This window comes from Mugil cephalus, chromosome 11, assembly GCF_022458985.1.
Source record: "Mugil cephalus isolate CIBA_MC_2020 chromosome 11, CIBA_Mcephalus_1.1, whole genome shotgun sequence".
Lineage (NCBI taxonomy): Eukaryota > Metazoa > Chordata > Actinopteri > Mugiliformes > Mugilidae > Mugil > Mugil cephalus.
The window spans coordinates 2761074-2776918 of record NC_061780.1 but is presented as its reverse complement, the minus strand read 5'-3'; the positions used below and the strand labels follow the sequence as shown (position 1 = coordinate 2776918).

The 15845-nt window shown below is 39.0% G+C and overlaps 1 protein-coding gene across 3 annotated transcripts in view; it reads left to right on the top strand.

The window, feature by feature from the left end:
- LOC125016713 (NLR family CARD domain-containing protein 3-like) overlaps positions 1-11545 on the top strand; it is a 28251-nt gene extending 16706 nt beyond the window's left edge. For 2 of the 3 annotated variants that reach the window (XM_047599366.1, XM_047599368.1), the window contains 8 exons: positions 1616-1696; positions 4036-4102; positions 5682-5901; positions 6598-8386; positions 8702-8875; positions 9138-9311; positions 9577-9623; positions 9795-11545. In XM_047599366.1, coding sequence (XP_047455322.1) covers positions 1616-1696; positions 4036-4102; positions 5682-5901; positions 6598-8386; positions 8702-8875; positions 9138-9311; positions 9577-9623; positions 9795-10375 — 3133 coding nt within the window. In that variant the 3' untranslated portion in view covers positions 10376-11545. Of the gene's footprint in view, positions 1-213; positions 284-837; positions 932-1404; positions 1477-1615; positions 1697-4035; positions 4103-5681; positions 5902-6597; positions 8387-8701; positions 8876-9137; positions 9312-9576; positions 9624-9794 lie in introns of those variants that run through there. The other variant, XM_047599367.1, reaches the window with a different exon arrangement.
- Positions 11546-15845: the final 4300 nt, after the last annotated feature.

The window sequence follows — 15845 nt, the reverse complement described above, 5'->3', positions numbered from 1 at the left end:
GTTTAAAAAAGATTGGACCTGAAGAAAAATACTGAATACAGCACCTTCCTTATATTTCTGGGTAACTGTGTCGAACAAAACTAGCAGTTTTTCCATATTTTTTTCAAATCAAGATGATCAAAACAAATAAATAAGCTCCACCTCTACTGCAACTCGATGAGGAAGTGAAACAATATAAAACATTAAAGTCAGTCGGACTGCATTCTTGCCTGACATATCAGTTCCTTGGAAGGTCAGAGGAGGACTGTGTTTCTCCTGACATTGACTGCAGCAGCTGAAAAAGGTACTGTCAACGGTCAACAATTTTATACTCTATGCTTAGCAATTTATTGTTTACAGCAAATACATGCTCACAGCCTGGATCTATTTCATTGTTTGATAGACTGAGTCATTAGGTCACGTAGTGAACAGAACTCAGAGAAGAGCTGTCAATGTACGGTAATACTGATACTACTTAGAATACATAAGTATTTTGTGCAGTACAGTAACTGATACTGTATTTGACTTGTAACACTTCTTTACACAGTTTTTGGGAAAACAAATGACACCATAGATTATTTGTACATTATTTGTACCTCAGTGAATCTAAAAAGAAGCCATTTACTAACAATAGTAGACTTTACTTCCACTGATTTGTGTGAGTATTCTTTAATAACTCATTTGGATCATTTTTGACATTACTTTGGAAACATGTCAATCTTTTTGTTTCACAAGCATACAGGTTTGGAGGTTAGCAGATCTGAAATGTTGATATTTGACAGAAAGTTTCCGCATGACAAGATGACAAACTCAAAGTATTCAGCACTCAACCAGCATGTTGGCTGTGTTTGTGTACAGGTGTAAAGTCTATCATGAGTAGGTCTAAGGAGAAAGATAAGAGAGTCCTGCCACCAAATCACAGTCTGTCCCAGAGACAGACCAAACCTAAGAGGTAAGATCCTGTCGCTACCAAAGAACAACTGAAAGTCTGGATTCTTCAACCTTAGGATTTCAAAATAAAAAAGATTTTGTTTGAGTAGGGTTGAAATATTTTGCTTGGTCTTTTGTTTCTCAGACTTTTACGGCTGACTTTATTCAGGCCTTTCTAGACTGATGTTGTGGTTTTGCAAAATAGAATATCCAAATGTAAGATTCACACAGATGACTGATAAAAAGAGAGCTTTCAGTAAACTTAAAAACTTTCAGGACAAACAAAAAAGGCGCTGCTGGATTCAAGCAAGATTTATCCAAGCAAAGGTTCAATTCACCTGACACGGAGAACAGAAAAAGACAAAGGGAAAGATGGGACTAGATATACACTAAGGACTGATGGGATAATGAGACTGATAAGGGATTAAAAAAAAACGACAAGGTGAAAACACATTTAGGGATTTAATCATGCCCTGTCTTTTGGGGTCACATCAGATACCCAGGAGACACAAGCTGTGTGTCCATGAAGAGTGATGGTTCGATGGATCCTCCTCTTGTCTTTAAAAGGTAAGAATACGTTTCAGAACAAGTCAACTAAACTGTTTTTAGTAGTATAATATTAAACTACAGTAACATTTCTGTCCTCTCAGTTTATCTATAATCACAGACTAACTTGAGGCTGCTGTTACTTCTACACTTCTTTCAGGATTGTGTCGGATATAGGAGACACAAGCGGTGTGTCCATGAAGAGTGATGGTTCCATGGATCCTCCTCTTGTTTTCAAAAGGTGATTCATAATTCATCTTCAGAACAAGTCAGCTGAACTTTTTGTTGCAGAATTGTCGTGTGGAAGTTTGACTAATGTTAAACTACAGGAACATGTCTGTCCTCTCAGTTTATCTATAATCACAGACTAACTTGAGGCTGCTGTTACTTCTACACTTCTTTCAGGATTGTGTCGGATATAGGAGACACAAGCGGTGTGTCCATGAAGAGTGATGGTTCCATGGATCCTCCTCTTGTTTTCAAAAGGTGATTCATAATTCATCTTTAGAGCAAGTCAGCTGAACTTTTTTGTTGCAGAAATTGTCTGTGCTGGGAACTGTTTGACTTATGTTAAACTACAGGAACATTTCTGTCCTCTCAGTTTATCTATAATCACAGACTAACTCGAGGCTGCTGTTACTTCTGCACTTCTTTCAGGACTGTGCAGAATACAGGAGACACAAGCTATGTGTCCATGAAGAGTAATGGTTCCATGGATCCTCCTCTTGTTTTTAAAAGGTAAGAATAATTTTCAGAACAAGTCAACTAAACTGTTTTTAGTAGTATAATATTAAACTACAGTAACATGTCTGTCCTCTCAGTTTATCTATAATCACAGACTAACTCAAGGCTGCTGTTACTTCTGCACTTCTTTCAGGATTGTGTCGGATACAGGAGACACAAGCTGTGTGTCCATGAAGAGTAATGGTTCCATGGATCCTCCTCTTGTTTTTAAAAAGTAAGAATAATTTTCAGAACAAGTCAACTAAACTGTTTTTAGTAGTATAATATTAAACTACAGTAACATGTCTGTCTTCTCAGTTTATCTATAATCACAGACTAACTCAAGGCTGTTGTTACTTCTACACTTCTTTCAGGACTGTGCAGAATACAGGAGACACAAGCTATGTGTCCATGAAGAGTGATGGTTCCATGGATCCTCCTCTTGTTTTCAAAAGGTGATTCATAATTCATCTTTAGAGCAAGTCAGCTGAACTTTTTTGTTGCAGAAATTGTCTGTGCTGGGAACGGTTTGACTAATGTTAAACTACAGTAATATCATAGATGCACTGTACCTCAAATATGTGTAATACTGATCTGTTACAGCCCCATTAAGTTATCTAAACTTTTTTCATCCCTTTAACTCCAATAGTCATGATTAGTTTTTGACATTTAACTTAGTTTAATACATTTTCAAAAGTCTGTCTCTGCGGTCAATGTTCATTAACTCATGCCTTTGAGTTTTGAAAAGGAAAGGAGGAAGAGTGCTATGATATAGATACTTGGAAATATAGAGATTTCTGACATATGTATATTTTTCTAACTAGAACTATTACTATATAATGGTGAAAACTTTTAAACAAGGCTCTACACAATAGGCTTAAACCATGATGTTACATTACTGATGGGTGGATTTTGGAACTGTTTTCCCTTCCCGGAATAAATTCAAAGTGGCTGTTCTTGGTGGATCAAATTTGAATGTGCTCCTCTCTAAGCAGCCTAAATGGCATTGAGTGAGGGCATTGTTTCAAATGCCAATACCAACCTTTGTGCATCTTGTCAACAGATTTTAAACCAAATGTGTTTGAAATCTGTTTGAAGTTTAGGTAAACTTGCCATTAATTGTCAAGATGATAAATCTTAGTAGAACCAATTTAAAAATGTAGTTGAAATAATGAAATGGAATGGAATTGATTTAACAAGATAAAATGAGTTCTTAATTGTGTAATGTAACCTAACCTGTTGTCGTGGCCTCATCAACCTGTCCAGTCTTCATGTCCTCCTCCAGTTGTCCTCTCCAACATGAATGAACAATTCTCTAACCTGCTCATGATACCTCTTATACCCTCAAACTGTCACATAGCATCATCAGCTATATCATGTATTATTAGAGTCTATGTGTTTGCTTTAGTCCAATGTATGTGTCTATGACAGAAGTTTGTTTATCTTGTTTCTCCTGCTGTTCTCTTCTCTCTTCTTCGATCTTCCATGCTTCAGGCTAATGTGGAGGTTTCAGACTGGTTTTTGTAAAGCATCTTGAGATAATTTGTATTGTTATTGATGCTATATAAATACAGTTGAATTTAATTGTATTAATTAGTTGTTTTAACTCATGGTATTAAGTTGAAACAAGGACTGATAATTGTTTTTTCTCATTATTATTATTCCTTTTAACTTTTGTGACTGATGCATATCCATCAGGTCTGGGCAGAAAACAGGAGACACAAATATTGTGTCCATGAAGAGTGAAGGTTTAATGCGCTTGGGTTAACGGCATCTCACTGTCCTGTTTGTTTAGTGTTGAGCTACACATGAAAGTAGTCTGACCATCAGCACTAATGAATCATGTTTTCTCCACAGGGATCAGGAGAAATCATCTGAGGAGGTTTACACTGGTCATCAAACAGCCCTGAGCTCAATGTTTGTGGTTAGTAACTGTATATTGTATAGAAAAAACACTCAAAATGCTGATGGCAGGATTTAACTCAGCCTAATTTAAGTCCTTCTTGGGATAACAGTTTTGTCATGCTTTCATGATTCAATATTTTCCCTACTTTCGTATTTTCAAAATGTGTCACTGTCAAGTAGACACACCGTCTACCAGTTCAGTAACTTTAGTAAATACTCTGCTACACACAATGGTACACACAACTCTTACTAGAACTCCTCAAGCCACGTAACGTAAAATATTAGCAAAATAAATAATAAAAAAATAATAATAAAAAAATACAACTTAAATAACAAGTATTTACGAATTGCCGTGGCTCTCTGGCCACTAAATAATTAAAATGTAAAATATTAAAATAAGTAAGTAATAAGTAAATTAGTTGCCAATGTTGCAAAACATTTGCTTAGTCTCAACCATTGAACACTTGATGAAAGTGAAAGTAAACAGGCATGTATGACACACTTCACATTTCTTTCTTTTACAGGAATAGGAGGTTGTACTATCTAATCACTTTTTTTCTTTCTCTGCAAAAGTCTCTCATGGCCACAATACAGGATCAAATGTTCATAGTCCATAGGTATTGAAAGTTGCATAGTCCATAGAAGCATTGGTGGGCCCCCATCTTCACAAATGGTTCAAGGAAATTACCATTTACACCCAGAGCTGTGTTAACACATTTTATAGCTGTGTACTCAGTAAGTATATTCTCTAGGTGTACACACTACTAATTCCTTTTTTACAGCATGTACCACACTACTGTCTTAACTCAAAATATAAACATTAGTACCCCCAATTTTCTGTACTTAATATTATCTCTCCCACAACACACATACAGACAACATCTGTTGCAGTTCCAACATGATAGAAAATGTCTACCTTCACCATTTATACCTTTTGAATTCTGCAGACTGACCTTAAGCCAAATAACATAAAATATAAGCAAAATAAACTGATCTCATCTCATCTTCTGTACCGCTTAATCCTGCACTAGGGTCGCAGGGGTTGCTGGAGCCTATCCCAGCTTCCATCGGGCGAGAGGCGGGGTCCACCCTGGACAAGTCACCAGCCTATCACAGAGCTAACATAGAGACAAACAAGCATTCGCACTCACACGCACACCTAGGGTCAATTTAGAGTAACCAATTAACCTTACTAGCATGTCTTTGGAGGTGGGAGTAAACCGGAGTACCCAGAGAAAACCCACTGCAGACACAGGGAGAACATGCAAACTCCTCCCAGAAAGGCCCGAGCTGGACTCGAACCTGGACCCAGAAAATGTAAAATAGTTAAATGTAAATCAAATAACAATATTTATATCTAAATCACAACAAAAACCTATCAACATAACAATATTTTCTGAAATAGAGAAGGGTTGAAATAGAGACTTTGACAATTCCTGTCAAAATCCTGTCTCATCAGGCCTGACAAGCATTTTCATGCAGGGTCTTCTAGTTGGTGTCTTGAGGATGTTATCATACTCCCGTCCTACCAGGGATATTGACTGAAAGGGGAAATCAATCTTAGACTCTGAATTTAAATTAATATTGTTTTATCACAGATTCTGGAGGAGAACATTCTTACTTTTGTGAAGAATGAGTTGAAGGAGCTCCAGAGGTTTCTGGATCCAGAGTGCTTTAAGAGCCATGATGATGAGTCTCAGGCGATTAATGGTAAAGAGGAAGAGCAGATGAAGAGCAGCAGAAAAGCTTTTCTGAAAATCGCACTGCAGTTCATGAGGAGAATGAAGCAGGAGGAGCTGGCTGACTTCCTCCAAAACCGTAAGAGGCTTTTATTAAGGTTTATTAAAAATTTAAAATTGTAATTTTATACAGCTGCAGTAAATAAAAATTACACCTGATCTATATACACTTATTGGCTGCAGACACTTCCCAAGGTGTTTGTCCAAGCTGGGAGGGTATGTTTGGGTCAGTAATAAATGACCGTGAATCTGACAACTTTCTTGATTTAATTACCCAGTGGTATTTTGAGCATTTTGAGCTTTAAGATGTATGAATATGGATGTTGCAAACCACAGCATAGAGTAAACCCCTAACACTCTAGTCATTATAATAACACACAATTAAAAATGGTGATGCAACCATTTAACACAAAGCTATGCCACCATTACTCAGGTGTTGGCCACCACATTCTCAGAAAGAATTTCTGTAAATTATGTTAAGGTTGACCAAAAGATATTCAAGTCACAGTTTTGCAATATTTCTTGAAGTATTTAAATTCAGGAGGTAGGTTCCAAGAAATATTGCAATTGCAGTCCCTCTTTTTTACCAGTCAACTGTCAGTTGGTTGGCAGTTTCATGGAAAGGTGCTATTTATACCTTCATTGTTTATTCATTATTGTTTATTTTTTTTTGGTTGTTGTTTCTGGTCAAAAATAATAATTATTCCTAAATTGGAATTGGAATATGTTCAATCTAGTGTAATACCATACAATTTGATTTTTTTTTTTCATGTAGGAACTCTTGGAGCCTCGTGTCACCATAAACTCAAATTGAGTCTGAAGAAGAGGTTTCAGTGTGTGTTTGAGGGGATTGCTAAAGCAGGAAATCCAGCACGTCTGAATCAGGTCTACACAGAGCTTTTCATCACAGATGGAGGGACTTCAGAGGTCAACTGTGAACATGAAGTCAGACAGATTGAAAAAGAATTCAGGAAACCAGACAGATCAGAAATAACAATCAGATGTCAAGATATCTTCAAAGGTCCACCTGGAAGAGATGTACCAATCAGAACGGTGATGACAAAAGGAGTGGCTGGCATTGGAAAAACTGTTCTAACAAAGAAGTTCACTCTGGACTGGGCTGAAGACAAAGCCAACCAAGACATACAGTTCCTGTTTCCATTTTCTTTCAGAGAGCTGAATGTGCTAAAGGAGAGAAAATTTAGTTTAGTGAAACTTGTTCATCACTTCTTTCCTGAAATCAAAGAAGCAGGAATCTGCAAGTTTGAAAAATTCCAGGTTGTGTTAATCTTTGATGGTCTGGATGAGTGTCGTCTTCCTCTGGACTTCCACAATAATGAGATCCTGACTGATGTTACAGAGTCCACCTCAGTGGATGTGCTGCTGACAAACATTATCAGGGGGAAACTACTTCCCTCTGCTCATCTTTGGATAACCACACGACCTGCAGCAGCCAATCAGATCCCTCCTGAGTGTGTTGACATGGCAACGGAGATCAGAGGGTTCACTGACCCACAGAAGGACGAGTACTTCAGGAAGAGATTCAGAGATGAAGAGGAGGCCAGCAGGATAGTCTCCCACATTAAGAGATCACAAAGCCTCCACATCATGTGTCACATTCCAGTCTTCTGCTGGATCACTGCTACAGTTCTGGAGAATGTGTTGAAAACCAGAGAGGGAGGAGCACTACCCAAGACCCTGAGTGAGATGTACATTCACTACCTGGTGGTCCAGACCAAAATGAAGAAGGTCAAGTATGATGGTGGATCTGAGACAGACCCACACTGGAGTCCAGAGAGCAGGATGATGATTGAGTCTTTGGGTAAACTGGCTTTTGATCAACTGCAGAAAGGCAACATGATCTTCTATGAGTCAGACCTGACAGAGTGTGGCATTGATATCAGAGCTGCCTCAGTCTACTCAGGAGTGTTCACACAGATATTTCAGGAGGAGAGAGGCCTGTATCAGGACAAGGTCTTCTGCTTCATCCATCTGAGTGTTCAGGAGTTTCTGGCTGCTCTTCATGTCCATCTGACATTCGTCAACACTGGTGTCAATCTGCTGTCAGAAGAACCATCGGCTTCTCTTCTGGACACATCTGATCCATTTTCTTTCTACCAGAATGCAGTGGACAAGGCCTTACAGAGTCCAAACGGACACCTGGATCTATTCCTTCGGTTCCTCCTGGGTTTTTCACTTCCGACCAATCACACTCTTCTAGGAGACCTTCTGAAGCACAGGAAAACAAATTCTTCAACAACTGAGCAAACAGTTGAATACATCAAGTCCAAGTGCTGTGAAATGTCAAGTTCTGACAAAAACATCAACCTCCTTCACTGTCTGATGGAGTTGGAGGACACTTCTCTAATAGAGCATATTCAGAAACTTATCAGAACAGGAGAACTGTCCACGGATACATTTTGTCCGGCTCAGTGGTCATCTCTGGCCTTCATCTTACTGGCTGCAGATGAAAATTTGGACATGTTTGACCTGAAGAAATACTCTGCTTCAGATGAGGCTCTGGTGGGGCTGCTGCCAGTGATCAAGGCCTCCACTAAAGCTGTGTAAGTTTAGGAAATAGCTACTTCTATGCCACTGTTTCTCAGTTCCGGTCCTCGGGACCCACTGCTCTGCATGTTTTCGATGTTTCCCTCCTCCAACACAGCTGATTCAAATGAATGGCTCATTATCAGGCCACTGCAGAGCTTGATGACAAGCTGATCATTTGAATCAGGTGTGGTGGAGGAGGGAATCATCGAAAACATGCAGAGCAGTGGGTCCCGAGGACTGGAACTGAGAAACACTGTTTGATGCACAACTATATATATAAAAAAAACTAAACAACAACTGATTATTTTTTATTGACTGTACTTGTTTAGGTTGAGTTGCTGCAATCTGTCAGAGAGAAGCTGTAAAGTTCTGGCCTCAGTTCTCAGTTCCTATTCTTGCACTCTGAAAGAGCTGGACCTGAGTAACAACGACCTGCAGGATTCAGGAGTGGAGCTACTCTGTGAAGGACTACAGAGTCCTCACTGTTCACTGGAAACTCTCAGGTCAGAACTTTTCATTTATTTATTACACACACACACACACACTAACACCTATAAATGCACTAAAAATTGTTGCGAGACATGGTGGGACACTGAGGCTTGACACCTTAAACCATAACGCAACGTGTCCAGGTTCAACAGATTTCCCTAGATGAAAGGCTACATGTACAGATGATATTTACTGTCAAGAAACAAGATGCTATGCTCTGACCTCAAACATGTCACGTCTTGGTATGAGATTCCACATGTTTGTGTGTGTATATAGGCTGTCAGGCTGTCTAATCACCAAGAGAGGTTGTGCTTCACTGAACTCAGCTCTGAGTTCCAACTTCTGTCATCTGAAAGAGTTGGACCTAAGATACAATCACCCAGAAGACTTGGGAGTGAGGCAACTTTCTGCTCGACTGGAGGATCAAAACTGTAGACTGGCCTCTCTCAGGTATGAACAGGCAAGGGTGTAGAGATCAAGTATTTTCAAACTCAAATGTTCTTTACAGAAAGCTTTTGTTATGTTTGTTTTGAGACAATACTATTACTTTTGTTATGTTGTATCTGTATACAGTCTTCTAGATATCCCTAGGTACTTTAATCAGTGTTCGTGTGGGTTTTTTCTGAGATTAAATGTAGTTCATAATAATGTTTGATGATTCTCTTGATTAACCATAATATTAGTTGTTCATTATTGAACTTTGTTTTTTAACCAGGAAGGACCACAGGGGATCACAGTTCATGCAACCTGGCCTGAAGAAGTGTAAGTTCAACTACTAACAATATTTATTCATTTTAATGACATGTATAAACTATAGCTATTGCTGATGGGATGTTAACTTGTTTTTTGTGGTATTAAGCAGTAGACTAAATCATTGGAAGTTTTTAAAATTGATCAGATGGAAAATCCTGCTGTCTTTTATCTCTCCATCAGATGCCTGTGAACTCACACTGGACCCAAACACAGCACACAGAAACCTCGTACTGTCAGATCATAACAGAAAAGTAACAGCAGGGAAAAGAAAGCAGTCATATCCTGATCATCCAGAGAGGTTTGACTTCTGGAAACAGCTTCTGTGCACAGATGGCCTGACTGGACGGCGTTACTGGGAGGTTGAGTGGACAGGACAGGTTTATGTAGGAGTGACTTACAGAGGAATCAAACGAAAAGGAGCAGATAACGACTCCTGCATTGGAAGGAATGATCAGTCTTGGAGCCTTAAGTTCTCTGATGATGAATGCTATGGCCTGTATAATGATAACAGAATTTTCATCCCAAAACGTCCTTCCAACAGTGAAAGGATTGGAGTATATCTGGACTGGCGTGCTGGCACTCTGTCCTTCTTCATTGTCTCCTCTGACAAACTGATCCACCTTCATACCTTCTACACCACATTCACTGAGGCTGTCTACCCTGCTTTCAGGATTAGGACGGAGCCATTAAACTCATCAGTGTCACTGTTACCTCTATCACATCGGAAACACCAGGTTGACACCCAGGTCGACTTGCCTTAGGTGCGCTTTCACATTGCCGCAGTCCCACGTCTGACCTTCTGCTGTGAAAGTTGTGTGTAATTTTTTTCCTCCCTCTCATACTTCATCGCATCGACAACATCATCATTACATATTTAAGTGTGCTGCATTTCCTCTTCTCCACTGATGCAGAGCTCGCGGATATCACGGTTAGTGTCATTGCGTTGCCATGATCAATAATAAAGTTTGCCATATCACTGTATAAGCTATATAAAAACACAGCCACACATGGGCAGTTTACATCAAGAATCCTCAGTGTAATTTCCCAAACATTACTTAAGGCTTATTCACCTATGCACTTAAAGATCATGTAACTACACATTTGATTTGTTTGATTAATAAAATGGCACTTCAGACATCAGTCTCTTACAGGAGTAGTTCACAACTTTGCTCTGTTTTTGAGCTGATTGCAGCCCTGGAGCTTCTACAATGACACAGTCTGACAGGCCATCCAGTGGCAAAATCACAATTTGACACGCTGGTATATCATGTAAATTAACGGATCAACGCGGCATTCCCCTTCATAGCTGAGCTGATAAAATCATCCATTCAACTAAGGTTTTTCGTTCAGTGTGAGAGGGTCTTAGGTTAGACACAGTAAAGCTCATTCTCATTCTGTGACTGGCAAACCCAGAATTGAACTTCACAGCACATTTGAAGGAAACACCTGAAAATGGGACTTTTCTAATCCAAGACTTAACCAGTCAAGACTCAAAGGTGTAACTGTTGCCAGAGGGGCTTCTAAAGGTACGCCATGTCTAAATTTTAACTTAGTAAATGCATTTTTTTTCATGAATGTGAATATGTCTGACTTAGTAGAAAACATCATGTATAGATTGATGGCCAGCAGTGAATGACAGGTTAGATAAGTCAGTGGTGAGTTATAGTCAGACTAACACTAAGCACATTATTATGGATTCTATTTAATCATTTATGGGGCAAGGAACATACATGGTACCTTCAGCACACATTTTAAATTGCGTCCCTGTGTGAGCTGTAGAAACATGTGGTTTTCACCCAGTCAATCAGAGAAGATCAAGGAAACATTCTGTGTGTCTGACCTGCTCATTAGCAACATGAGCTGTAGAAACATGTGGTTTTCACCCAGTCAATCAGAGAAGATCAAGGAAACATTCTGTGTGTCTGACCTGCTCATTAGCAACATGGGTACCCCCAAGAGGACTGTCTTGCCCCCCTTTCTTCTCACTCTGTGCACAGCAGACTTCAGACACAACACCAGTGAACATCCAGGGAATGGACATTGAGCAAGTGGACACTTATAAGTACTTGGGTGTGTCTTGGGCTGCTCCCTGTACTCAGTGATGGAGGTGGGTGACAGGAGAGTCCCGGCTAAACTGTCATGCCGGACAATGAGCACCGCCCCTTGCAGGGTGACCTGACAGCACTGTGGAGCAGCTTCAGTGACAGACTCATTCACTCTCACTGTGTGAACGAATGATACAGAAGGTCTTCCCTTACTGCTGCTGTTAGGCTCCACAATGAACACTCGTATGTGTAATATTATTACTCCTCAAGGTTCAACACTCTCGCATTCACTACTTACTCTGTACTATGTACAGCCCTGTGCAATATGCAACAATCATCATCTGTTTTGCAATTCAATACTTTATGTTGCAATTCAATACCTTTTGTATATATGCCAATACATATATTGATTATTACATTATATTTTATTTTATGTTATGATTTTAATCCTATTATTTATCTTTTACACAGTTCACTCTTTGTTCTTGTTATTCCTCTGCCCCTTTGTATGCTGTTGCAAACTGCAATTTCCCCATTGTGGGACAAATAAAGGTTTTGTAATTCTAATTCAAGTCAACAGAATTGATATGGATCTGTCAGACCCTGGCTTTTGAAAGAGAATTAATAGCAACTGTAATTTCTCCAGTTGTTATATTTTTTATAGATCCTGGGAAGAAACAAACAAACAAAAAAAAATTATGTTGTCATTTGTAACAAAGCAATTTGCCACACAGTCTGAAAAAATTCATACATTGTTAATCTACAAAAAGTACTTCATTAGACAAAGACTAAGAGTCATATCACTGAGATGTTTCTTTCAATAAGCATAGCAGTCACTGTTTATTTACAATTACCCTTTTGTTAATGACATATTATGTCAATGTAATATATGATGTACAAAAATGATTTAATAAAAAGCTGTCTGAAACATCTAAGTATATTTTAATTGGTGAATCAGTTGCCGTTTGAAATTCCCTATCTAAGGATTTGCAGATTGACTCACAATTTATTTTATGGACTTATACTCAGCTACCAAGAAACTACCATTATTGTTCAAAACCAAGTTTGTTCAGTAAATTACAGTTAAACTATAGATTAACATCCACAAACAGACAAACAAAAGAGTAACAACTAAATAGTCCTGTGCAATCTCTCATGTAAAAAGCTGTTAACTTCATGGAATAACATAAAAACCTCAACTAATTCAATACTTGGTGTGGCTATCACCTTGATCAAACCTTCTTTTGCGCACTGTTTTTCAAGAAACTTATTAGTCAGGTTTTTAAAAACATCTTGGATGATTAGGGTTGGGTCTCTGTGTTTTCCATCTCTTTGTGTATTCCAGACTGACTCTGTGATTTTGAGATACGGGTTGACGTCTGTTGCATGACTCATGACTCAGTTTCGTCTTACTGTTGAATATAGTCCTTTTTGACCCTTGATGAGCATTTAGACTGGTTACTATCTTACAGAATTAATTTAATAATAATAATACATTTTAATATAATACATTTAGGAACAATCAGAGGCTTACATAAGGCGTCACTGTATTGTCCCTGCAGACTGGGTGTCCTTTGTCAGTGAGGAATAAACAGGTCATCGTTACATCAGTTACAGTCAAACCTGTGTATCCAGTTACTTTATTTGGAACTGTAGGTTTTTGTTCCGCATATTTTCTGCATACTTTCCAGAACTCACCACACGAAGAGCCATTCTGAATCTTCATGCATGTCAGTAAACAAGAGCTTTCCTCTCATGTGTTTTCCAGACTTAACAATTTTAGTCAAATATCTACATAAATACTTATTTGTGTGTGTGTGTGTGTGTGTGTACTTTTTGTGTAAAGATGGCTTAGCCAATATATTTTAAATGTATTATTTAAAATGTGAAAATCCAGAATATCATGCGTTGACTATATATAAAGATGGAAGGACCTTCAGTGATGTTGCCATCATAGCAGTACCTGATACCATCTACCTCCTGACAAGCATGATTGCTGTTGAGGCGGGCAGGCAGGTAGCTACATGTAATGGCACCCACCTGTCACTCAAAGCAATTATGCCCTTAATTTTGCACAACTTTAAACCTTAATATAATTTAAATGTGCAAATAATATCCAACATTGTACCACATTTACGACATCTTACAAATTTTTCCATTCTAAGACTTATTGTGCTGCTTGATGATTGGTTATGTAGTACCACATGTAATTGGAATGATTAAACAACCTAATGTAATAACATAATGAATGAAATCAACTAACACAGCATGCTGTGTTAGGGCCTCAATTCTAGTCTGCCTGGAAACAAATGAAACCTTGCTAGGTAGAAGTTGATGGTGTGTCTTTACTGTTTATGTCAGCTCAGCACCAAAAACTAATTAGGATTCTCCCTAAGTCTCATGATTTGAGGGGGAAAAATAGTAATGTTTTATTAGAGTGAATATTTTTGTCAGGATTTCTCCCTCCCAGGCCACATACTGTCTCTTCTAGTGGAGTATACAGCCTGCTTGTTCAAAATGTGAAAACTAGCATGGTCCGGTGGATGCTACATGTCTAAGTACATCCACATAAATGCCAGGTCCAAAAGTTTCCCAGCAGAAAACGTATGCGCTATATAAATAAAATTGAATTGTACTGAATTGAATTGTCTCAAGATGGTCAATGTGATTCGCATCTCCTGTCGTTGGTCATAATCTTATGCCTAATGGGTCTAATTGCTATGGGTCTACATATTGCAGCAAATTACACACACCAATTGTGTTTGTACAAAGTCAGGATCATTCTTGGGCAGCCCTGGTGGAGTCCAACATTCCAACTGAACAGTTTGCAAGACATTAATATAATTTATTTATGTACTTAAATTAAATCCTTAAATTCTAAAATGTGGGGTCTTCTGGAGACCGCTGGATGCTTTTGGACATTCAGAACTCACCACAAGAAAAATCTGGAACTAAAGGGTCACCCATTGATGCTACTCATCTGTCCTGTAAGGTCCAAAGCTTCAATATACTTTAAGTGCTGCTTGTTTTTCTCATCTCAGTCAACTTACATATCCTAACTGACATGTCAAACCGGAAAATTAACAGGACTTTTAACCCGAAGTAGCTTCATGCGCGTTTTATCAAACTGGAAAAACTGACTACTGTCACGACCCGTCGGCCATGAGCTGGCTACTTTGTATGTGTGTGTGTGTGAGTGAGTGTAGTTTTGGATTTTCTTTTGTGCTTCCTTTTGTGTGCTTGGTGTGTTTTTGTTTTGGCTGTCCGTGTCTCACTCGCTCTAAGGGCTGCTGGTGGGCGTGGTTTGGGCAACTCCAGACGACACACCTGCTACTCATCTCACCTGCACTCCGGTTCCTCGTCACCTAATCAACTCCCCTATAAAAGACCAGTCCGACCTTCCAGTCCCCGCCGGATCGTCGCATCAGCTCACCTTCACACCCTCTGCCTGAAACTAGATCCGCCTGCCAGCAAGCCCAGACCGAGACCCCTGGAGCTCCGATCCATGCGCTCGCCCAGACTCTTCAGCAACTCACGCCACGACTCATTTCTGTGTTTTCAAATAAATTCACTGAAAATCACTTTAACTCCTGGTCTGCATTTGAGTCCTGTCACCAGTCCTGACAACTACATTTATATTGCCTGACTTCACAGCTAATAGATCGCATGGACCTAGAAATATTTTCTACACGTGAGCTGCTTAGAAAAGGCACTTAAGTCACGGTAATCTAATGTGTCCTCCTCGGGGCCTATAGTACGAGTTTACCTTTAACCACTCGACTCACAAAACCCTCAGTATTTTTTTTCTCCAGTCTGCTTCAGTCTTTCTTCTCTTCACTTTAAATCACAGACACCAATTACTGAACATAGACACTTTTACCAAGGAAAGACAGAACATGACTAAAAGAAAACATCTGAACACCTCCTATCCCAGGATAGCAATTAAACAGTAATATGTATGTATTACGTGAATTGGTTAACAGGTTTAAATATAGCTCCTCTGCCTCACTTGTTTCCATGTGTATTTATACTCTTCGACCTTATTATTCCCGTTCACTTTGTCCCAGGGTATTCTGTGTTTTGTCTTTGAGTGCCAAGCAGGAAATAAAAATTGTAATTTACCAGCAACAATGGGTAGAGAGGGCGCCAGTTCGACATTATTTCCAAGACAAATACACAAACACAG